The sequence below is a fragment of the Centroberyx gerrardi genome, chromosome 17 (genome assembly GCF_048128805.1).
Source record: "Centroberyx gerrardi isolate f3 chromosome 17, fCenGer3.hap1.cur.20231027, whole genome shotgun sequence".
Taxonomy (NCBI): Eukaryota; Metazoa; Chordata; class Actinopteri; order Beryciformes; family Berycidae; genus Centroberyx; species Centroberyx gerrardi.
This window is the reverse complement of record NC_136013.1, coordinates 9,260,552-9,286,311: the sequence shown is the minus strand read 5'-3', so window position 1 is coordinate 9,286,311 and position 25,760 is coordinate 9,260,552. Positions and strand designations below refer to the sequence as shown.

Here is a 25,760-nt window from a genome sequence, read left to right as displayed (position 1 = left end):
TAAAGTATGATAAGGTCACTGTAAACTCAGTGTTAAGTGCCACAAACACAGTATAAGTCCCTAAAGGAATATTATACTTATATTTTTCGTTAGGGCATTCTTCCTGCCTGTAGTTATCTAACAAATATTCTCAACATTTGAAATTCTAAATTATATAAGTATCAAATAGCCTAAAGGTTATGTATTCTTAAAGCCTAACATCATGGCAATCATTTTAGGTTTAGGGTTTGTTTTTTATTGACGATTTTACCGTTTGCAGATGTTGCGAACAGCCCATTTTAACCTTCATCAGGTAAAGCGACTTTTAATATGATGAAGGTTAACACTGCTGAAGATCACGGTGATGTTCTCTCAGTGAGCGAGTTTCTCGGTGTGTGTGTGCGTGTCCATGCGTGCCTGCGCGCGCGTATGCATGTATGCGCGTGCACGGGTGCGATAGAGGTCTCATATTCAAGCGAAACTTTGTGGCAATAAGACGATGTCTTGCTGTTACCAAATAAAAAAAAAACAACATACTGAAAAGTTAGATGAAAAAAATCCCAGCCACTGCCGATCAATGTCATGGATTTATTTGTCAGCCTTCAGTCTAAACCATTGTGTACCACTGCATATAAAGGTTATGCAATGGCCTGCACACATGCCCTGCTTCACACTTCAGTCACACACATTCATAACTCAACTGGTCTGCTCTTGGCCAGTGAGCAGCTCCACTGGGCAAAGTCAGCCTGCCTTGCTCAAGGGCGTCTGTCAGGTGTTGACAGAGGGGAGAGCAGGATCTTCCTGTCACAGTATTCACCATTAGGCTATTGCCAAGCCATATACATAAAATGGCATACAAACTGACTCTCATACTCCCAACTCCTTCATACCTTATTACTGTTGCTATTACTATTAATGTTTCCTCTGGGGCAGCAGTAGCTGAGAGGTTGAATAAACTCTTGAGCAAGGCACCCAACCCTCGACTGCTTCAACTGATCTGCCTTAGTGGACAAGAGTGTGAAGACTGTGCTTCTACTGGGCATGAATATGTGTAACTACAGCATGAATCAGAAAGTGTTGCTAAGCAAGAGCATGCACGCTCATCCAACATTCCCTGGAAAAATAAAGGGGGAAAAAAACTGCTGCGCATCATGTGATGTCCACAGAGCAGAGGAGCGGTAATATTTAGGGTCAGATTAGAGAGAGCAGTGTCTGACCTTTTCACCACCGTCACGCTGCAACACCTGCTGCAGGCATCTGGGTGATCGGCTGATGAACACCAAGGTTTTCACATCACAGAGTCTAACGCAGACGCATCACAGAGTCTAACGCAGTCGCAGTCACAGTTTTATTATGGTGATGTACAGAACTATGAATCTTTGTGCATTTGTTTGTGTTGTGTGTCCTGAGTGCACGCATGTATTTGCATGTGTGTTAATGCGCATTTGAATGTGCGTGTGTGAATGTGTTTGTGCGTGCCTGGTTGAAGGGTGTGTTTCCACGCCACCAGCCCACTCGCCAATGTCACCTTCATGGGTGGCTCCATCGTAGGAGCATCCTTCAGAATGTAACAGATTAGCTTTGCAGGCAGGGATGTTGATGAGGTCATCACTTCCCAAGGTCACACCTACACACATCTAGCTATAGGCCCACTGGCATTAAAGACCCCCCCTCTTCAGATCCTATAGAGGCTAGACTCTACCTCCTGCCTGCGCGCAGATCTGAATAAGGCCGAATAAGCCATATCCAACTGGATAAGCCATATTGTAATACTCAGTGATAGGACCGGCTGCATTGGCCCCTACAGACTTCCTTCTCCCTGAGCACAGATTTGAGAAAGGCTGGATGTTACATCATACAACAGTGACAGGTTCTCTTTAGCTCCTATAGGCTTCTCAATCGCTGCATGCAGATTTGAGCAACACTGGATAGTCCTAGCTTGTATTGTGCAATGAATAACGATGGGACCAGCTCCTTTAGAATCTATGCCTCCTCCCTGCTCATAGATTTGAATATGACTAGCTAGATATAAACAATGTGTGCAAAACTTCACAATGACTCAAGAAATAAATTATGCAAGAAGAACACACAGACAACTACTGAGCTCCTATAGCACTTCCAGGTCCCAGGACCAAATGTTGTCATCTCCTCTCCATTTGCGGAACTGAAAAAGACTCAATAGATACACAAAGTACAGTGCACACTGCTCACCAAGATGTTGACTGTCATCGTTTACCCACCATTCATTTCAGTTTGTTGACCAACATGCTTATGATAACTTTATACTGGCTGTGGAATGAAACAAAACTTTGTTCACAGAGGTCTACTCATACATGGTAGCAATTAAAGCCCTCCCCACACCCTGCATCTTTGCTGCTATAGTGTTGGAGTGTGTTCCTCTTCCAGCAGTTCCTCTTGGGGTTGGGGCAACTGTTCAACATTAGTGCAGCAAGCGTGTAAAAAGATGGACTTGTACAACAGCTACATCTGTATGTGTACCAATTTTCTTCTTCTGATTCTCTATGGAAGGCATATCTCCCTGCTGTACAGTGCTACATCTCGTTCTGTGCTCCCCTCATGAGACAATGAACACATTGAGGCAAATCTGTTTCCACAGCCTGTGAATAAGAGACAGCCAGCTTTGTTTAGCACGAGTGTGCACACACATATGTGTGTGTGTGTGCGTGTGTTTGTGTGTAATAGATAAAGAACAAATGTGTTTGCGCACAGACACACAAGTATTTGTGTGTATCCATGTGTGTATGTGTGCGTGTGTGTGTGCATATGTGTGAGAAGCCTGCGTAATGCGTTTGCCATGTGAGTCACCCGCTCTTGCATAGGGCTTTAAGTAGTGAGTAAGAGCTCTCTACTCCCTCCTCTGTCTCTGCTCTGGCTCTCTGGGGCCCGAACACACAGCTAGAGCTCCGCTGCCTCCTCCTCTGTCGCTGCTCCATCTCTACTCACCGCCCAACAGGTTGCTCTGTAAATAATGAATTGTGCTCACAAAGCACTGTATATCCACGAGTTTGAAATGTGAGATTCAAAGGGAGACTTGTGACCACAATCACCTGCCGTTTGTACAAAAGAAGATCTAGTAAAAGAATAAAACAAACACCTTTTTCCTTCTCCTTCTTTGGTCTCTCGTTTCCTCATCAGAAATCTCAAGATGATGAGATGTGTGAGGCTACATCTGAACCATTAGCTCTGTCCAGAACTGTCTTCTTTGGTGGCCTGCAGGGATAATTGCAGGTGAGGCCCAGAGGGGACAGACACAGGCAGCGCAGAGAGATAAGTAAACACATAAGTGACGTCTGCCGATGATGACTAACGCTCTAGTGACTCCAGTGACTCCAGTACCCTCTTTCTATCGTAAGGACAGTTGGAATAAAGGAAAGGTTGCTCCAAGTGTTCCACTGGTACGGTTCTCCTTATTGTGCCATAAAACATGGCCAAGCATTCTTTATCCACACAGAATGGAAACACATTAATGTTCACAACACCGGCAAAATAGTGTGCAAATTCCTTATCATTATATACCACATTTGTATGTTATATGTTGCATGTCTTTGTATGTCAAGGTGTGAAAGGTGTAGAAGGTGTAGAGGTGTTTTTTGTTTTGCTATTTTAAGCCATCAGTGTCATGGGGGTTCTGTAAGGGCTCTTTTTCATTGCAAAACAGAAAAGAAAAACAGAGGGCATTTTTATGTTGTAGTATGCTGCTGTTTTTGGAAGTATTCCACCATCTAGTGGCAGCCTATGTGCTGTTACATAAAGGGATAAAGGGTTGATGAGACATATTACTCTTTACTTACATCAGTGCACATGAGAAAACTGGAATTACAATAATGAACATACTGTGGGGCAAAGATAAAACATCATTCATTCACACATTTGATTAACTCCATTTTCAGACATTACCTACAGTAGCATATAGTAGCAAGTGCACAAAAAACAAACAAAACAAAATGGCAGTTTTCAATGAAACTACGTTGGCACAAAACAAAACAAAAGTAAGAAAAACTGTTCATTGAGAGAGAGACAGAGACAGAGATAGAGGCGGAGAGATAGGCAGAAAGAGGAATTAGAAGTTAGGACATTGGAAGCAATTCAGGAGTTCACTTTTCAGATGTGTAGCTGTATAAATGAAATGGCACATTAGAAAGATTGACAACAACATTGAGGAACAACCATATCCAAATAGTACAACTATCTGAGAAGACATCTGTAGCACCTTGATCATTGCGAGGTCACTGTTATGCAGCCAGTTTTTCTGGTTCACTTGATCCTTGATACATCTGGTCTGGGCATACTACATTTTAATGTTCGCAGTTTAGTTCCGAAAATGGACTCGATAAGGATCTGGGCTGAATCAACTGATGCTGATTTAATTGTAATATCTGAAACTTGGCTGAACAAGTCTGTTCCTGATAAAGATATTTACATATGTGGATATAATGTGTTCTGCACTGATAGACCCAAAAAAGGAGGAGGGGTAGCTATTTATGCTAAAACTAAGTTCTGTACAAGCGTGTTGCTCTCGCAATCAGTGTGCAGACAGTATGAAATGCTCGCTGTTAAAGTAGAAGTATCGAAAGACGTCCTCCTTGTGGTTGGTTGTTACAGACCTCCATCTGCTTTGAGTGGCGCTTTGGCTTCTTTCTCTAATTGCATGTCCAAACTCAATTACAATGAGGTTGTCATAGTTGGCGATTTAAATTGGGATTGGTTAAAACCAAGCTCTGATGATTTTAAGGCTTACTGTGACACTATGAATTTGACGCAATTAATAAATGGCCCAACTCGTCCTAATTTGAAATGTCCAGAAAAATCAACCCTTATTGATATTTTCTTAACTAATGTTCCACATAAATACGTAGCTACAGGTATTTTTCCTAATGATGTGAGTGACCACTGTGCAATCGCAGCTGTACGCAACACTAAGGTCCCCAAGACCAAGTCCCGTTTTATTCAAAAACGGTGTTTTAAACATTTTTCAGAACAAGGTTTTTTATATGACATGTATTATTGTGACTGGAGCAGGATCAGTCTTATTCCCAATGTTGAATTGGCTTGGACCTTTTTTAGAGATAACTTCTTGAAATTCACAAACAAGCATGCTTCCATAAGAAGCTATAGGATTATGGGTAGGGAGAACCCTTGGTTCTCTGAAGAGCTGGCTATACAAATACATGAGAGGAACCTAGCTTGGGCTAAAGCTAGAAAAAACAGTTCAGTTTCTGACTGGTATTCTAGGAATAGGTGTACACACCTCATTAGGAAACTAAAATCAGATTACTATGTATCAAACATAACTAAAAATTTAAACAATCCACATAAATTTTGGAAAACAATCAAATCCCTGAATACAAATGGTAATCTTGAATTACCGCCACAGATTACAAAGGGTGTTGAAATGGTCTCTGATAGAGCTGAAGTGTTAAACTGTTTCAATGACCATTTTGTTTCCTCTGGCTTTCTGTTCGAGGCTACATCAAGTGATCAGGAATTTATCGATATAAAGCAGAAAATGGGACAAAGTTTTTGTTTTTCCCCCTTTTCTGTAAGGGTATAGACTCAAAAAAAGCAACTTGTCCTGATGGTTTGGACCCTTATCGTTTGAAACTGTCCGCTAATTTTATAGCTGAGCCCCTAACATATTTACTTAATCTTAGCCTTGAATCAAATGTTATCCCCAGGGCATGGAAGTCAGCTTTTGTTCTTCCTCTGTTAAAAGGTGGAGATCCCTCAATTATGAATAACTACAGGCCTATTTCTAAGCTTTCAGTTCTTGCTAAAGTTCTGAAGACACTGGTGTGTGATCAGATCAAGGTTTTTTTTATTACCAGTCAGGCTTTAGAAAACAACATGGCACCACAACGGCAGCAATGAAAGTTATTAATGATGTTATTAGTGCTTTGGATGAGAAGCAGCATTGTGTCTCCCTCTTTATTGACCTGTCAAAGGCCTTTGACACAGTTGATCATGACATCATGATACAAAGATTAGTCAATACAGGTTTATCTGAGAAGTACCTGTCAGATAGAACACAATGTATCCAGTTTGATGGTATGAGATCTGATATTTTAACTATTCACAAGGGGGTGCCACAGGGCTCAGTCCTTGGACCTCTTCTTTTCACAATTTATGTAAATAATATTGGCAAAGGTATAGAAAATGCTAGTTTTCATCTATATGCAGATGACACAGTCATTTATTCTTGTGCAGATACATTGAAAAAGGCTTTTGAGGACCTTCAATGCGCTTTTAATGCCATACAAGTGCAGCTGTGTCAGCTGAAGCTCATTCTGAATGCTGATAAGACCAAGCTGATGGTATTTACCAGGTCAAAGAAAGAGCCCCAATCTTTACCTCAGATTACTACAATGCAGGATAAATCAATTGAAAGAGTATAAACTTATAAGTACTTGGGTTTTTTAATAGACGATGGTCTTACTTTTAGGTGTCATATAGAGTCCCTGGTGAAAAGGCTTAGACTCAAGTTAGGTTTTTATTTTAGAAATAAGTCCTGCTTTTCTTTTGAGGTGAGAAAAAGGCTTGTCTCTGCTACTTTTCTACCTGCAGTAGATTATGGAGACATTTTATACATGCATGCACCTGTGGCTTCGTTGCTTCTGCGGGACACTGTATATCATGGGGCCTCGAGGTTTGTTACAAACTGTAAATCTCTAACTCACCACTGTGTTCTCTATCGGAAAGTGGGTTGGCCATCCCTGACTTTACGTAGGCTGAGTCACTGGTATATTTCTATTTATAAGGCGATACTGAAACAACTCCCATTTTATTTATGTACATACATTGTCCAGCAGACTAACAAAAATTACCATTTACGCTCACAAAACTTGTATGTACTGAATGTAAAAAAGGCTCGTACAGAGTTTGGTAAAAAGGTGTTTCAGTTCTCAGCCCCTATGGCATGGAATGAGCTCCAGAAGGACCTGAAATTACAGGAGCTGGTCTCATTGAATGTTTTTAAAACAATGGTTAAAGGTAGGGAGGATGGTGAAAATTGTAATTGTTTTTCCTCATAGTTTAAATTGCTTTTATATTAAACATTGAATGTTTGTTGATCATGTATAATGCTGTCATGTGATGAGATGTTTGTTGTGGCGTCTGTAACTTTGTGCTGCTTTTCTTGGCCAAGTCCCTCTTAAAAAAGAGATTCTTAATCTCAATGAGGCTAACCTGGATAAATAAAGGTTAAATAAAAAATAAAAAAATAAAAAATCCTCCCCAACACATGTAGAACTACTGTAAAATCCTCCCTCTTCGACAGTTCCATACAAACTAGACCTGTAGCATTCCATGGTGCGATACAGCTGAGATCCACAGTGGGTGGAGACACACTAGTAGTCATATTGGAATGTTTTCATTTAATGCACTTAACCCTCTCTTGAAAAGCAGCAGCAGTTATAACAGTATTCAACACTTGAAAACTTCAACAGTTTTGCTCTGGTTTCTTCATCCTGGTTCTATGTGCCTTCCTGCTCGTCCTCTTCCTCCTCTTCTTCCGGCAGGTTGCCGGGGCAGGGCTCCATGGTAACAGCGACGCCCATGCCGCTGCGTCCGATGGGCATGTCGGTCACATAAGTCCATTCGTTTGTTTCTGGACAGTAACACTCCACGCTGGACAGGAAGCCAATCTGGTTAAAACCTCCTGGATAGACACACACACACACACACACACACACACACACACACACACACACATTTGTATTACTATACTTGTGAGGACCTTCACTGACTCCATACATTCCCTAACCTTGACCTTAACTTTCTCCACTACATGCCTAACCCTAAACCTCACCTGAACCTAAATCTAATCCTAATTCTAACTTTAACCCTAAACCCAAAACCCTAACTATAAACCAACCGTAACCTAAACCTAATCCTAATTCTAACTAAGCCTTATCTAAAGGATAAAGCTGGTGTTTTTTAATGCATTGCTTACCGTCAACAAATCCTATGAAAATAACAAAATCAACAATGCGTTTGCTCTACTCCCGTTACTTTCTGACTTCCCACGTACCGTTTTTAGCCTTCAACCCGAAAGTCATTGGCTCCAACTGTAAGCTAAAAACCTTGAAATACAGCTCACAAAGACATAGTTTCAATTAACTGTTACCACGAAAAGTCCGGCTGTTGTAGTTATTACCAAATCAAATTCAAATGGGAACAAATTCTTCATTACGCCGGGGACTATTTTCGGTGCTACGGAAGTACTTTCCTGAGATCGCAAACGTGTTTACAGCTGGCTTATTAAGTTGTTTGAGGAAAAAGTCGGCCGGCCCGGTGCATCGTGATGATGAAATATGTTGCCCAGAGCAACGGCATGGCTCTTTGACGTGTTTTTAATCATTTTTTTAATACAAGGGAGTTCTATGGCTGCTGGGACATGAGGCTTCATTGGGCACCGGCTACATGGACGAGACTTGTGGCAAAACAAAATCATTGCTGATTTTGTTACTTTCACAGGATTTGTTGACAGTAAGCAATGCATTAAAAAACACCAGCCTTATCCTTTAACGCTAAACCCAAGCCCTAAACCCTAAAATAGCCCCTTAAAGAAATGAGGACCGGCAAAATGTCCCTCACTTTGGAGAATTTTCTTCATCTTTCTTTTCTATTCTTGTGAGGAAATTTGGTCCTCATATGTACAGAAATAGAAGTACATACACACATACACACATTTTAGAATTTCTTAAACTAATTCAGAATCACAATAAAAGCCAACCAAAAGATGGCGGCTTCCTAGTGTGACATCATTTGGTCCTCCCAGTCAGTTTCACAGTGTAACAACCCCTCCAATAAAGTCATGAGCACATGCTGACATATGGACCTTTTGCACTGTGCGACCAGTAATGACAAACAGGAGCCCACCATCAAGCACACAGTCTATTATTTACCAATACATTGTTGTTACTACAGTGAATTCATTACAATAATGCACATTATGAAGTGTATGCTTTGTCACTGTGTGTCTGATTTATGCCAGGGGTTCTTAAACGTTTTCAGCCGGCACCCGAATGTGAAATTTATTCTCTTGTTTTTGGACCAAGACTAATCAAAACATATTATTATTCTTGGAACCGCCAACAACAGGCCTGCAACTCATTTTGGTTATTGACACGTAATTTAATTTTCCAGGCTTTTTCCCAGATTACAGAATAAATAATAAAACTTCATTTAAATCATGAGGTTTGAAAGTCAATTTTTTCATGCGGTTAGATTAGTGATGGAACTGACCCAGAACGAAGATGCGTCCCTGGTAGACCGTGACTCCGTGCGCGCTGCGACAGTGCTGCATGGAGGCCCTGGGTTCCCACAGGTTCCTGGCTACATTGTAACGCTCCATAGAGCACAGCTGGCTCCGCCCATCATATCCCCCTATGGCGTACAGGTAGTTGTCCAAACTTACCAAACCTACACACACAGACAGAGAAGGAATCAAACCTGTGCAGCTACATAGATGCTACGTTAAGAACTCACACGCAAGGAAGTCAAGGGAGGCCACTGTATGGTTAGACACAAACACATACAGTGGTCAGTGGTATGCAAAAACACATGCACACACACACACACACACACACACACACACTCACACAAAGATGCACATGCACATTTCAAAAGCTTTATTTGCATCCAGGGAACTAAGTTACACACACACTCACCCAGTCCGCTGCGTATAGAGCCCATGGGTGCCAGTTGGTGCCAGGTGTTGGTATCAGGCTGGTATTTCTCCGCAGTGTTCCAGCGGTTCTGCCCGTCGAACCCCCCCACGACATACAGAGCCCCCCCGCACGCCGCCACGCCGGCACCCAGGCGAGCCACTGACATCGGGCAAACAAAGGACCAGCGATTTGACTCTGGATCCCACCTGCCAACGAAAGAGCAGTCGTATAGTATCTAGTCGTATAGCTTCTAGTCAAAATAGTGACAACCTGTTAAGAATTGCTAATGATTCAATCAAAATAATCAAATTAGTGTAGCAGTCCAGTGAAACTTCAATCTAAATGAGAAGGACTCAGAGAGGTGGGGCTGTGTGCCGCAACTTTCTCAATCTACATGAGCCAGTCAACTTTAAGTGGATTAGGTTAAGCTGGCAACCATGTTTGGCATCTATTGACAAGCTTTATTTGAAGCCGAGGAGATTGTAGCCACCACTCAGAACAGACAGAGAGAAGAAAGTCCATAGAATCCAGAGTCTGTATTGACATCTGCAAACAGTTATTGATTAACATTCTCACTCTATGCCCATAGTGTCAAAATTTGGATTCAAAAGTCTAAACCGAAGGAATTTGTCTATCACACTGTAAGCTAGACTTCTGGATGTACACATTTCTGAGTAATAAAAGTAACACAATAACAACAAATAACTGAATTATGGTGAGGCAGTTTATACTAGAAGTGCTGGCTAGAAGGGCTGGTTAATGATTAGAAGGTTGTTGATTCAGTCCTTGGCACTGACAGGTGTATTGCAGCTGTGAACTGCTGATAGGAGGGTGGCTGATATTACGTTCACGTTCCCGCCAACACTGCCAAAGTGCCCTTGAGCAAGTCACTGAACCCCAAACATTTCCCGGGGCACTGCACTGAAACTGACGCTGTGGTCTGACCCCTGAAAAAATTGCGGATTTGTGCTTGGTTGTGCATGTGCATCTAGAGGGATAGCGGAGAGGCAAAGTCCAGTTACCTTGTGTAAATAGGCAAATAATAATCTAAGCAATAGTCTAAATTTAGCACAGTCTAAACCATTTTCATTTCAACAATTTTATCAGCTGTTTATATTTAGCAGTTTCTCAGAGGACTTCCAAGTGGTGTCTGATGAGTTCATCACTTAAAAATCTTACCCTACCCTATAAAAAGGCATTCAAGGTTACTTTTGAAGCACGTCAAGTGGGTTCTTTGGATAGGAAAAAAATGCAAATATTATACATTTCTTTCATTTCTCTGAATTTAGCTTTTATTAATTTTCAAACTGATTCATTAATCAGTTTGAAAACAGCATTCCGGTGAAGATAATCTCCTCCCTGCTAGCTGCTCAGCGGTGGCAGCGACGAGATGTAAAGCATTCCCGACAGGATTGACATTCCAGGGAAGTGTGTCTCAACACGTTCTGAATGAGCCTGTGTTGTTGTCTAATTAGGCTAAGAGGAATACCTGCAACCTTTTTGAGTGCTCTCTTGGTTGAATGACAGCTATTCATTTTCCCTCTCCCATGTCATTATCCACACTTACATAAAGGTAACTGCACTTAATCTAAGAGTGTGTGTATAGTTGGGGAAATTCATGCTCACTACTCTTAACTCCTACCAACGTGCCATCTTTGTAAATAGGCTGTCATTAAAAGAGAATTAATTCTGAAGTGCCTGTCTGGTTAAATAAAGCCTCAACAAAGGAGTGAACATCTCTCACCTCTCCACGGTGTTGTGATGCGTGGAGCCCTGGGATCCCCCTACAGCGTAGATGCTGCCGTCCACCACGCCCACCCCCACCCTGTTCCTGGGGATGTTGAGGGAGGCATGCTGGGTCCATTGGTTGGTCATGGGGTTGTAGCAGCACAGGGTGCTGGACTCTGTGTTGTTTTGAAGAGACAGGTTCCTGCCTCCAACCTGGATTCGTGAAAATGGGTATTAGAATAGAGATGACTAGACTGGGAGAAGCTTTTTTTTTTTCTTTCAAAACACGGGCCTCCCGAAGCAAACTTTCCTCGGTGAATGATGATAAAATAGTATAAAACATAGTCTCCCCATAAAGTTTCCCTACTGATATTGTTATTACTAAGTGTGAATTATCGTAACATATCGTAGCGTAACATATCGTATCGGAACATATTGCATCATACCATATTGCATAATATCGTATTGTATCGTATAGTATTGTATCCCATCGTTGAGTGTCATTCAGAGTGTAAGACTGTCCATAATGTATCTAAAGGTATCTTTTACAGTGCAGCTGTCCATGATGACATTCTGGTCAGCCTACCTACCGTGTACAGCAGTCCAAAAAGCACGCAGGCTCCCAGGCCACTGCAGGGCGCCCCCATGTCAGCCAGTTTCAGCCAGGTATTCCTCCTGGGATCGTAAGCCTCCATGGTGCCCAGTGAATGCTGCCGGTACCTGAACAGAGAGAGGAAAATGGTCAGTAGGTAGTTCACAGCACACTAGATGTAGGTCCAATGTGCAAGAGCATGGCTTCTATTGGTGTTTGGAATATGTCTTGCACTATACAACCAAATTAGATAAATTCTCACTCGCTTTGGGACCCACTCTTTAAAACATACATGACTTAATATGCTGATATGCATGCATTCATACAAACTATATCACAGATAAAGTGGGGCTTTAAAGGTAGTGGTTAAAAAATCATTATAGGAATAGTTCACTCCAAAATGAAAATTCAGTCATTATCTACTCACTCCCAAGTCAGTCAAAACTCCATTGAAGTTGGTAAGACCATCAAACACACATTGTGCAAGTCCCTGTAGTTCCATTTCAGCCTTATCCCAAGCTACTGAAGTTAATGGGCTGTCTTTCTACAGCTCCAAAAACAGCATAAAATGTCCAACAAATTTCTCATGCAGCATAATCCAAGTGTTTTGTTTTTGGCCAGTTAGGCAGCCTAGAATTGTGCTGCATTACACTTTTGTTTCTGGACAGTTTAGAGTTTTTCTGTTTTAGGCAGTGCTGTATTTTTGTTTGTTGTTTTGGCCTTGGTTCACCCTGAAGTCTCCTTAAGTTAAGCTTCCCATTTTTCAGTAATAAATCCCTTGTTTTTTTTTCCAAATCCAACTTCTGGCTTATCATTTTTCCTTCAATCTTCCTTATATTGCTTCCCGTTTTCCCTTGGACTACTCTGGGGTTGTGAGACCGATTATTACTCTGTGTGTCCAAAAGTTAAAAAAGGAAGACTGTGCTTGCTACTGTGCTGCAAAACTAACAACTGTAGGCTTTCAACTTCCACCAGAGTGCTGTAGGGTGCGCGCACGACTGTTGGCGTGTTCTAAAACAAAGCAATGTTCTTGAGGAAAATATAGGAGATAATGAGGTAAATATGGAACTTCAGTGGAGTTTTGACTGACATGGGGCTGAGTAGACACTGACTAAATTTTTATTTTGGGTTGAACTGTAAAATAGGAATTGAACACGAGATTCCAACTACCCGCCGGCCACGTAGATGAGTTGGGTCCCGCGGTGTGGTGCAGGGGGGAGGGGCTTCCTCAATGCCATCTCCTGGAAGATTTTAGATAGGAAGTCCTTACAGGAATTGGCCTGGAGATTAAAGGAGGGATAGATGAATGAAAATCGTAAAGTGCTGCTTAGTGACTGAGTGAGTGAGTGAGTTATTGGAGGAACGAGTGAATGAATCATTATTTTGGAATCTAACATTAGTTCACTATTATGAGCACAAATCTCATCTGTCACTGCATTTCCATCCCAGGACACACAATGTAAGGATGCAGATTACCTTGCTGAGGATGGGGCAGGACAGAAGCTGGTTCTTCAGGAACTTAGGAGGCAGGGCGTAGATACGGACAGCATTCAGGAGGGCATGTAGATACTGGGCTCTACCCTCCACATCCCAGCGGACCCAGTCTGTACAGGCTTTATACACCTGGCATGGATTTATTTAAATATTAGTATGGTATGTCATGCAACTAGCATCCTTTTCAGAACTGGGCGAAATTTTAGCATGAGATAAGTGGGGCTTGACACATAGGACAATAAAAAAGAGCCAATTTGAGGTTTTCTGTTCATCCATCTGATGCTCCATGTAGGTTAGAAAACAAATCTAGATGCCCTTAGTGATGGCTGGGCCGTTCTGGCCACGCCTCCAGTCATCATGTTAAACTGACAATATATTTAACCCCAAGGAAACAATTATTTGACCCATGTCATGCTTACATTTTATAACTTAAGCATTTAGTATTATGCAAATAATACAAAATACGTTTTAGAAATACTAATGATGCACCTAATTTGTGTAACTTTCTGTAATTTGTGTAGCAAATTGTATAGAGCTACCAACTGCTTTACAGACAATAAATCAATAGTAAATGAAAGCTGATATGATAAACAAAAAAATGTTAGATAGGAATTAAAAACAGGGTTACAGAAGAATAAAACAGCCAAACACACTAAGATTAAAATAGGTACAAATAAATGACTTAAATGTCTGTCAGTAAAAACATGATTTAAGAAGTTATTTAAATGATGACATGGAAAATCGAATGCTACAAACCTCAGACTCACAGAGCACCTTGAGACTGTCCTGACTGATGAGCTCCAGCAGCTGGCAGTGAGAAAGGCTGAAGAACTCCTCCACTTTAGTCACCTAGGACAGAAGGATGTAAGACATTTAGGAGACACAAGGCATACTACTGAATATGCACATTTAAGTCTCTTTTCAGACGGGCCGTTTTCTAAATTAAAGTATATTGGCTCTTAATAAAACTTAACTTATAAATAAAACTCAATAATAATTACATTTTGTGTGTGTTGTGTGTGTGTGTGTGTGTGTGTGTGTGTGTGTGTGTGTGTGTGTGTGTGTAAGAGAGAGGGAGAGAGAGTGTATCCTCCTTGGAGAAAATCTTGAAACAGCAGAGCTCTGTGCTCAGTATGTAATGTCATGCCGTAATCTAAGAAACACATCAACTCTGTAATCCCTTCTTTTAACTTTGCTTAATAAGCACATGTATGAGAGAGAGAGAGAGAGAGAGAGAGAGAGAGAGAGAGAGAGAGAGAGAGAGAGAGAGAGAGAGAGAGAGAGAAAGAGAGAATTAGGATATCAAAAATGCCAGGAGGTCACTTTTCAAGCAGGCAATTTACATCTTTTCAAAATTTCCGAAAGGACAAAAGTCCGGTGGCATCCGTAATGATTAACTTATTTTTGTTGGTATATGTGTATGTGTGGGTGTGTGTGTGGGCATGTGCATGCATGAGTGCATACAAGGCGGAGGACTGACCCTCAGCGATTTAGATTCAGTCATTCAGACTTATCTGAGATAACAGAGATTTGAGTTTCAAGATCTGAGGACAGTATGAAGAGTGCTATAGCTTTGCTGCTGTCGACACTATGCCTGTCAGGGACTTGGGCTCAGCAAGAGACCATAAACACACAAGACACTGTAAGAGGGACCAACGGAGTGTCAGCCTCACAGCCTGACATCTGGGAGCAGCTGAGGTCGATGGAGACCAGACTGGCAGTGAGCGAACGTAAGGTAGAAGATCAGGAGAGCACAGTTAAGGACTTAAGAACAGAGCTGGATGTGACCAAGACATACTTACTGCTCTACAAAGGCAAAGCAGAGGACCTGGAAAAAGAGCTGGCAGGTAACGGGCAATGATAAGCAAACAAACAAACAAACAAAAATACTGAACATCGATCTGGTGGAGGAGCATTCTGAATTGGTCACAATTGCAGTTAATTTTTAAAATATTTTCTAGGCCAAACAGCCCAACTGTCTGCCATGGGGGTACAGTTAACAACCAGCGTGAGCCAGCTTGAAGAGACGATACGAGAGAAAACTGGTAAAAATGGACAACTGTTTAAAGCAGAAATTGTACTGGAGTATTGATTTGCCACAATAACAAGTATGTTTTACTTCTCATGCTCCGTGTTCACAGATGGACCCAAAGTGGCCTTCTCTGTAAGTCTGACGGAGACAGTGGGGCCCTTCAATGCTGAGACCACACTGGTCTACCCAAGAATCATCACTAACGTCGGCAACGCTTACAACCTTTTCACAGGTATAAACTAATGTGTGTAGTTGTATGTGTGTGTGAGAGAGAGAGCGAGACTATGATCAATGAAATGTGACAACTGGCAAATTTCAGCTCTTCACTTCCCTGTTTGTTTGTACTACAATGCAGGTATCTTCACAGCCCCCCTCAAAGGCGCCTACTTCTTCCGATTCAACGCCATGGATAACCGGAAAGGTACCCATATCGGCTTAGCCTTGTACAAGAACAATGAAACAGTCCTCCTCAATTATGGTTGGAATCACTGGGAGGCCCATGAGTATGTTTCTAATGGAGTGGTCCTGGAGCTGTTGCAGGGCGATGTGGTGTACACCCGTATTCCTCCGAAGTACCGCCTCCGTGAGTTTGACTCACATAATTTCAACATTTTCAGTGGCTTCCTCCTTTTTCCCATGCAAGACTAGCATGACAGTGTTGTAGAGGCTACATGTCAGGGCTTCTTGCTAAAAAGCACTTACTTTAAAATAAATAAATATATCTTATGTGTTGCTTAAGATTTGTTGCTATGTAAAGCACATTGCAATAAAAAAGCACTTCATAAATACACTTGTCCTGACTTGACTTGATCTCAGAGAAGATCTAAGAAGGTGAAAGATTGCAATATTGTTTCAGTAATGGTGAGGTGTGAAGGTGCCTATGTGTGTGCATGTTTGCGTGTGTATGTCAGTGTGTGTGGCATGTACTTTCTATCCTTGCACACCACCTCATTGAAGTGTGTATTGATGTACTCTCGGCTCCGCTGGTGCAGCTCTGTGCAGCCGAGCTCCTCAGCGAAGCGGGCGATGCCGATGACATTAGCCGGCTCCAGGTGCTTAGTGAGGAAATCACAGCATGCCTTGGCCACGTCTTCCATCTGATACCTGGTGGAACAGAACAGGAAAGTAGGAAACAAACAAATATGACCTTTGATCGTAGCTGTACCTAGCCATCAAATTTAAATTATTTTCATTTAACTTTTATTTAGCAGGTACATCCCGAGAGAGAGAGAGGGGAATAGAATATAGGAGTCAAGTCAGAAGGTCACTTTTCAGATGGCTGCTTTTGTAATTTCAAAATTTCGACATAATATGAAAATCAAGTGTCTTCTGTAATGATTAACTGGGGTGCTTAAATAGAAGTCTAAGCTTCAGAGAATTAAATTCACTGATTCAGGTTTATCTAAAGACAAAGGAGAGTGTGGCATCCACCCTCTGCGCTGTCTACTGCTGATTCTGCATTCTCACCTCATGGCAGCCAGAAGAACGTGCAACACACACTTCTCTCCCACGGTGATGCGGGAGGTGTAGGCAAAGTCAATAAGCCTTCCCACCACCTGGGGGCAGACGTCGCGCAGGGTGACGTCTGAGGCTCCGCACTCTTTAAAGCTGCTGGTGAACATGGCTCTGAAGTAGGGGCTGCAGGAGGCCAGTACCACCTTGTGCACCTGAAGGGGGACGGATGAGGACTTTGTTCAACAGTTGATCCAAGAATTATCTCCTATGCTGGGCGGAAAGGCCTCTAAAACAAACATATAGACCATATGATACTAAAACTCTCCACAGAATCCATTTCTAATTCAAGGTTTTCAAACTGAGTTTCTGCTTATTCAATGGTAGGGAAATATTCCATTCACTTTACCTGGCTGGTGACTGAGAAACAAACACACAGTACTATACTTGATTAGCTGCTACTATTTTGGGTCCAGTAAATTTACTATTTCTGAAAATATCATTTTAACTGACACCATAAGAGCACTTTTGTCAAATACAGTGGAATTCATTTCATGTTTGCATTCGCATTTTAAAAGAACTGTGAAAGTGTATAATAATGAGATAGAAAACCCCAAACAGAATGACGCAAACTTCTTCCTATGAACCAATCGCTCCGATAGTTTAGTTCAGCGGGTCTCTCACCTTGAAGTCCACTGTCTTTTCCTTGTACGTGACATGCAGCACCAGGTCACACAGCATCTCATGGCGTCTGAACTCATCCATGGCCTTCAGGCATCTGGAGGCGTGGGTCTCGATGGTGTAGTCGAGGTAACCGGACCCACGCATCGATGGAACCGCGATAGCCGAGAAATCGGCATCCCGAGTGGGACGCTTCTTCCTCAAAGGGCAATGCATCCTGGGAGAGAGGAGGGGAGGACTCCAGAAGTTTTGTTTTTTAAATGAGGGATTGTTACCTATTCAGCCTTATAGTCCCTTATAGTTCAAGGCTTTGAGCTCTTATCCCATTGAGGTCAGGCTTTTAACACAGAGGGAATTCCTTTGGACATCAATTCGTCAACCTTGTTCGTCAAAGTAAAGTCTCCAGTGAGTAGAGATGATGTCCTTAGTTCCTCCATTTGTTCCCAAAATCAAACAAAAAAACAACAAAAAAACCTACATCTATTTAGTTAACAGAACATTTCCCAAGAGATGAGGGATGTGAACAGTGTAGCCATGGGTGATCCCTTCCACAGCCAATCAGCAGAGAGAATACTCCTAGGGAAACACCAGTTGCTGCATAAAAGAAGTTCAGTTCATATATTTTTGTGCACAAATACGGTGGGTAAAAGAACTTGTAGGCCGAGGTTGAACCACATAATGCTCCTCCAATGACAGATCCAGGCTCCAACATGACTGACAGCTTTTGTATCGGGACACAGTTTCAAAATCAAAGTCAAATCAAGATCATTTTAATGGTGCCAATCCACATTTTACAGATTTCAGACTTCCACGGAAGAAGGGTAGAGGTTGGCAAATATGTGCAACTGCACAATCAGATGCATCCCGGCAGGGATATCTTTAATCTCATCTGGTGTGATGCTTATCCTGTAAAAAAATAAAGAAATAAATTGTTAAGAAAGATGAGAGAGCCTTTTAGTGGCTTGAAAAAAGCTAATGGATCCAAAGCCTCATGTCAGTATGTTGATTTCCCCTAGGGGGCCCTGTGTGTGTGCGTGTGTGTGTGTGCATGGGTGTGTGTGTGTGCGTGTGTCTGAGTGGGTGTATGTGTGTGTCTGTGTCACACATACACACATACACTTGTCAAGGTTTCACTTCCTTGCTGCTCAAACAGAAAAGATGATCAACAAGTAGTATAATGTCAGACTGCTTTACACCATTGTTTTCCCCCCAAGGTTGGGGTCAATTCACTTTCAATTCAGTCGATTCAGGAAAATAATTTCCTTCAAAATTCTGAACCTGTAAATCTTTTGTCATAAGAAGGTCTTTAAAGTCTTTAAAGGCGTTATTGAGAATGAAGGCTCTGCCATTTCTATGCTATTTCAATCTCTGACATGACACATTTTCTGAAGAATTACTCTTTTGAATTCATGGATTTGATTTAGTTTTTTAATTGTGACGCCTCAAAATTTAGTGTGGCATTTTTTATTTAATATGCTAATTTTTTTTAAAGATTTCCAAGCCTACAGTATGTTTTCAGATACACTGGAAGCCTATGGCAATCTTCAATTTGGCACAAAATGGATTTTAAATATCTCTACAAATGGCCAAACAACTGTCTGAGATACTACGTTTTATAAATTCCAAGAGCTGGTATTGCCCTTTAAAAGTAAACTAGGTAGTTTATTCAATTTCTGCCCCATTTATGTTAAAGCCAATAGAACTAGCTAAAACCCTTGCTTCTTATTTCCTCCTGTAATAACCCCAAACAGTAGACTTTTAACAGTCAGACTCACAGTGTGTGAGTCAGAGAGGAATGTCTGAGAGCTTGCAGACAGCAACAGGCTGATAAACACATGCACACACTATCTAACACAGAACAAAAAAACATGAATGATTTCCTACCAGAGATCAGAAGCTGACCCTGAGCAAGCACTATTCTCTTTAAAAGACTCAACATGGGCTTTCTAAATAAGTAGTAAAACCACTTCCCAGTTGAGTTTTATGATGTCAGACTATGCCGGTGTCCTCCACCGGCTCTTCTCAGCGCTGACTGGAACCTGTTTGACCAAACCTCTAAACTAAATAACTAAATGACGAAGGTGAGCGCACTAATAACAGTAAACTTATCTGCCTGTGCCTTAAGGCAGGCAGGTAAGTAGTGGATTGAAAGCACCTCCTTATACAAAGCCAAACCAATTCCATATCCTAGAACATGAAATCTGCATTCCGAAGTGTATCAATCGCTGCCGCAGCTGAAGCAGAACAAATCAACTCATTATTAGGAGAGCAAGGAAAGACTTCCATACTCGAGGCGACTACACTGCCTCTTACAATCAATGGACACATTTGACAGAGCAACATCTGCAGTTTGACACTTTGTTTGGCATTTTTAGCATGGGTGACTGATGAGAATAAACCCCTAACCTTGCAGTGATAGTTGCCACATTCAATCCTTACAGGACAACTTGGAACACTTGATTCTTTGGTGCGAAATGGTATAAGAAATGTATTACTGTCATTGATTTGTTTTGCTACATCGCCAGTATCAGTCCTAGAAGGTTAACTTCTGTTGTCTGAAGGAGTACAGCTTTGTGGAGTTGCACAACCATATCTGTTCAGCCTCAAGCTCCCCTCACCTCTCACCCTACAGTCAGCCTGATCGCTGGTCATATGACCCGCAGAGAGAGGGGGAGAGGGAGAGAGAGAGAGAGAGAGAGACAAAGAGAGAGAGAGAAAGACAAAGAGAAAGAGAGAGAGTGAAAGACAAAGAGAGACAAAGAGGGAGAGGAGAGAGATACCAGGGAATTTCTCTAGTCTGGGAGTAAGGGAGTGAAAGAGCGCATGTGGGAGAGATGGATAAAGAGATGAAAGGGGGATAGCATGAGAGAGTGAGAGAGAAAGAGAGAGAGAGTCAAATCAGTTCAGCGGAGAGGGAGGGAGAGAGAGTTGTTAATACAGTAGAGCCACTCAGTTTTCCATAAAGGGCCATTGTGCTTGGATGTATCGGCCTGTCCTGCTCTCCTGATCAGGCTTTATGGGGGTTAACAGTGAATTACTGTGTAAACACAGCGTGCAGAGCTGTAACAGAGTGTTGCTCAAGCCTGCAGGAACACTGTTTGCGGACTCAGTAGCACTGCTTCTCACCAGTTTATTGATCATAACTAGGAGTTAAAACGCCTGTCAGACAAAAGCCTTTAAATATATTGGTTTGATTTAGTCATCTCACAAATGGTTGTTTGGAAGTGAGCAGTCACATAATGCTCTTTGGCTTTGTCTTTGGTTCAATCATATTATGATTTCAAAGATTAAAAAAAAACAAAAACAGATATTGATGCTCTTCATACCTTCATTCTTTGAGTAATGACGAGTTTTGACATTTGAGATCTCACGGAAATTCAGAGGAAATCAATTACACCCTGTGATTTTTGCACCAAGATCAATGTTTCATAAATCGCACAGACCTGATATAACTAACTGACAGAGAGAGAGAGCGGGGGGGATAGCGAGAGAGAGAGAGAGAGAGAGAGAGAGAGAGATAGATAGATAGATTAGCATTTACAAGTTGTTTCTGGTGTGTGAGATGGCAGACTGGGCAACAAAGCAGTCTGCTGACCCTGGCCTGTGGAGTCAACTTCTGACCTTTGCGTACTAAAATACTTTGTTTAAGGAGTGAAATTAATCTCCCTTAGGCATCTAAAATGGAAATGCTATCTCACCAAACACTCTTCTGCACTCATAATTGCTGAACTGTAGTGACCATGCATCTGTTGCAATGATTGGAAACAGTACTGACACACGTTTTTACGCCATGTGACCCTTTAACTGCCCCGACAGCTGACTGAGGTCAAAGTACACTGATGACAAAGCGTTTTTTTTTCCTAAATTCAGTAGAGCAATGAGAGTATCATAGAAATCTTACAACATTATATTATATTATTGCACCAACACACAACAGCCCACAACTCAATCACAGTATGACACAATAAGCATGCACACTGATAGCTTGTAATCTGCTGCTACTATTACTGTAATTCACTTGCAGTTGCAAACAATTTCATTCCAAAGTGAAATATCCAACAATTGAAAAAATAAAGCATTCTTACAAAATATTTGATAGCACAATATCAGAACAAACTATGGTGCTTTTTTTGTTGACAGAATACTATCACTTCACAGACTGGATTCTCTATATTTTAGAGATATTTAATGATGAACTTTGAAAAGAAGAGAGACATAAACACTGGTGTTGACTTAGGCTATTTGCTTCATAATAACTAAAGAACCACTTGCTCTCTACTGCTACTTGATAGTCAAGTTTATTATATCAGAAGCACCACTAATGATACAGTAGCCATTATCACGACACAATGCAAATGTAGGCTATTATCTTTATCTGGGGTAGACAGGGTGTGCATGTAACAGTTGACCGGGTTGACCAAAGACTGCTGATATACTGGCACATGTAATCCCTAACAAAACAACACTATGCTATTCTTATAATATTCCTATAGGGATTTACGGTGTGTCAGTAATAAGCATTAGTGATCATTTATAGTGACTTTACTTTCTGCATGGTTATTTCTACCTCCTATGGTATCACTATAGTATTACTTTAGTATCCCCATGATATTCCATATTCCTATACGACTAATAGTTTTGCTGTGATATTTGTACAGTAGCCTATCCTTAAATATATCATACTAGTTCTTTTTACATAAGTGATATTTTTAAACGAAACAAATGATCGAAAGCAACTGGAGTTGCGCCAAATAATCAAGCAAACGCTCCATTTTAGCAGCACTCAGCCCCTCTGTACATGAATTAAATGCACGATGTACAACAGTTTCAATTCCCCTTTGTGAGAATGCGCGCCCTTGAGAAAAAAGAACTTTAATAACCCTACAACAAACTAGAAAAGGATACTATACACACATCACAGCAAAAATATAAACTATCCTGTAGGGTTATTGTTAGAGATATTATAGCGATGCCATAGGAAACATAAGAAACAAACACCATTAAGTGCTATAAGGTCACCGTAAACTCACCATTGACTTCCACAGACACTCAATAAATCCATTTTAGAGTATTAAAGCTAGTGATTTTTCGTCAGGGCGCGTCTTAAAACTGAGCTGCATCGAAGTTATTGTGATAGTTGCATTATAATAGCTACAGATTTACTCACCGCCTCAAAGGAAGTTAAGCTCCATAGCAGAAAAGGGCAATGCACGCCGTGTGTCGTGAATCAGAATGAGGACATAGCCTATATCACAAGGTAGGAGTCTGTTGATATCACAGAAATCAGTACGGACACTTTACGCACGGCTGTCCGGCCAAAGCAGATCTGTCTCCGGTCTGAGACTGAGGCTTTCTGTCCTCACAGGAACCGCGATTCACAGAGCGCAGATTACTCATCGCCGTTTGACACCGACACGGCTAGAACAGCCAGTCTCCAGATGAACCGGTTAATGAAAGCCTCGACGTGCGGATCTATAGCCGCTGCTGTTGCTTCGCCGCGGGCAGGCATCCAAAACGCTCTGGGAGGAATTTCTGCACCAACATGACTCTGCAAATATCCTATCCTGCACAGTGAGAGGGCAGTACGCCTGTACCGAGAACTACATGGCAACAACTCCGGAGCAGCATTCCTCAAACTGAAAGTGAACCTTGGTCTGGATAGGAGCGCTACAGTGTGCGCTATAGCACTAAGCCGTATACACTGCAGAAGTAAGTTACAGTATATCATGTAATGTCTTGGTGAGAAAAAAAACACACCATCAAACCCACCCAGCTCACACACACACACACACACACCTACACACACACCTACACACACACCTACACACACACACACACACACACACACACACACACACACACACACACACACACACACAACGAGTTTGACAGTTCTGCTTCTGGTGAAGTTTTCATTGGTGATTCATGGAGCAAATAAAACAGGCTCAGCCGTGAGGCCACATCTGCTCGTTTCCTTATTTGAACTGATGAATCATGGCTGAATGTTAGTGTTTCTTCTTTCCTCCCCTTTCAAAAGAAGTATAGTAATACAGTAATCCCATAATACATTGATGAAGATTATATATAAAGGACACCTAAATCCTACAATATCCTATAGGTACATTATAGGATTATTATAGGATCGAAGATAAACAATGCCAGAAAGTATGCTAAACTCATTATTCAGTACCACAGACACTTAAAGTCCCTATAGGAATATTATAGTGATTTGTTGAATCCTCCATGTGGAAACAACAATTTATCCTTCACTAAACTTGTTTTTGTAAATTCATTCATACAGTAGGCCTATCAATCCTAATCATTTATATTCAGTTAAATGTCTCAGTGAGATCTAGTGAGCTCACGAAACTGGCAGTTGCTTGCATTACCTTGTTCAAAACACTATTTGAAAATAGCTGTATTTGCATTAACCTTCTGGCAGTGGCAGATGGATGGGGGTTTCCTTCAGGCAGTGTCAGGTAAGTTGTCAGTCAGGAAGTATACTCAACTGAATTTCAAATACTCCCTTGAGACTGTCTCACATTTCTTGTGGTCAAAACTCCACCTGTCTGGTATACCAAGGAAGTAGAAAAAAACAAAGAACAAAAAATTACTTGGCTGGTTGCATTATGATCGTGAGAAAACAGCAGATAGATATCACCAGAAGCTATCTGATGTTTTGTTTTGAAGCCTGGGTGGGGAGCAGTTCTGCCTCTGACTGGTGGAGCGAAGATGTCAAAACAACAAATCCATGATCATGTGAAAGAGTTTTCTAATCATACTGGAAAGAACGACCAGTCAGAATGAAACCTATTAAATCATAAAATAAATTGATATTTCACTGAGTAATTGAAGAGCATATGTGTCTTATTTGTTGCGTTTTGATGTAATTTATTATCTGTTGCCCAATTCACTGTCTTTGTTTCTCATCTTTACTTTTTTCCTCTTTTTTCTTTTAGGGGTGAGATGTTTTTACAAGACCCTTGGGGGTTTCTTCCTCTTTCCTGCACAGTTTGTATCTTTTTTTGCGTGTGTGTCTCTTTTTCAGTATTTTATCATGTGCAAATATACTAAACTAACCTAAACCTATGTCTTTTGTAATAAGGTTATAAAATGTCAGTTTAACTCTCCTTAGGCATCATTATTATTTAAGAGGCTCATATTACTTCTAAGAAAATCATGTGAGGTGATTCAGCTGAAATGATTCATTTTATGGTATGTGCAATTAAAGGCGTGGTAAGCAGAGGTAATGGAATGTCTCTCTCTCTCTCTCTCTCTCTCTCTGTGTGTGTGTGTGTATGTGTGTGTGTGTATTTTGCAAGGTTGCTTATATCTGCAAGAGCAGATGATAAACAAACCCATGTTTACTGAAAAGCGAAATATGAAACATCTCTCAACACTGGAAGAAGCTGACTGCGTTATTGATTACTGAACACAACAGAATGAAATATGTGTTGTAAAAACAAAATAACTCCAGGAGCCATAACAATGGATGTTTTTGTAAGCAATCATGCAATGATGTGATAAGCAGCAGTGATGATCATTAATCTGACGGTGCGTGATGGTATTGATAGTTTAATGAAATGCTTTTATTCAGCTTTGTAAACTATCTTTATTGTTCCCAGACGAGGAGCGCTTTGAACTGATTGACAGTAAGTTACCCATGTTTACACTCTGTGCTCAGGTATTGTGCTAAGTCCATTACTGCTAAGAGGAAGTAATAAAGCAAAGTACTACAGCATGGTGACACAGCACAACGGTGGCCACATCTCAACAGTCACAATGTCTCCTCCCCCTCTCTTCTCTCCTTTTCATCCACTTCTATGCGTTTCTCCCACACATACTGTATCCTCTCCTCCTTTCCCCTATCCCCTTGTCTCCTCTCCTTTCCAAGACTGTGTTTATTTCCTCCTTTCCTCTCCTCTCCTCTCCTCTCCCCCTCCATTCTGATCTACATAACACAGGCAGGAAAGCACAACAAATTCAAGATAATTTCTAAAGTACTTTACACGCACTTCATTGCCATGATTCCATGTTGTTGACAACAGACTGGTGTACACTGGAAGACGGGGAGTTTGGCCGTTGTCTCCTCCGCCTGCTGCCAGTACACCAG

At 41.4% G+C, this 25,760-nt stretch overlaps 2 protein-coding genes across 4 annotated transcripts in view; one reads left to right on the top strand and one right to left on the bottom strand.

Moving 5' to 3' along the window:
- LOC139924781 (transformer-2 protein homolog beta-like) overlaps positions 1 to 25,760 on the top strand; it is a 319,694-nt gene that overhangs the window by 271,404 nt on the left and 22,530 nt on the right. The window lies entirely within an intron of this gene.
- Positions 7,230 to 23,333, bottom strand: keap1a (kelch-like ECH-associated protein 1a). Of its 3 annotated transcripts, none has more exons than XM_071915908.2 (12): positions 22,815 to 23,333; positions 17,651 to 18,553; positions 16,982 to 17,181; positions 16,462 to 16,618; positions 14,239 to 14,331; positions 13,465 to 13,611; positions 13,159 to 13,268; positions 11,987 to 12,116; positions 11,413 to 11,609; positions 9,669 to 9,874; positions 9,244 to 9,420; positions 7,230 to 7,654 (listed from the first exon to the last, which is right to left on the bottom strand). In XM_071915908.2, exons 2-12 carry the CDS (start codon positions 17,861 to 17,863, stop codon positions 7,470 to 7,472), a joined length of 1,815 nt encoding a protein of 604 aa, XP_071772009.1. In that variant the 5' UTR covers positions 17,864 to 18,553; positions 22,815 to 23,333; the 3' UTR covers positions 7,230 to 7,469. The 3 variants fall into 3 exon arrangements, with proteins under 3 accessions (XP_071772009.1, XP_078145630.1, XP_078145631.1); XM_078289504.1 differs by lacking the exon at positions 22,815 to 23,333 and adding an exon at positions 22,678 to 22,775; XM_078289505.1 differs by lacking the exon at positions 22,815 to 23,333 and adding an exon at positions 20,143 to 20,222.

What these genes read in the sequence shown, in the direction of transcription:
- keap1a (XM_071915908.2), bottom strand. Translation starts at nt 17,863, where the DNA reads ATGCATTGCCCTTTGAGGAAGAAGCGTCCCACTCGGGATGCCGATTTC. An exon ending in AAAAGACAGTGGACTTCAAG is followed by an intron (nt 17,182 to 17,650) that starts GTGAGAGACCCG and finishes GTCCCCCTTCAG; the next exon opens with GTGCACAAGGTGGTACTGGC. An exon ending in AGGTGCTCTGTGAGTCTGAG is followed by an intron (nt 13,612 to 14,238) that starts GTTTGTAGCATT and finishes AATCCATGCCAG; the next exon opens with GTGTATAAAGCCTGTACAGA.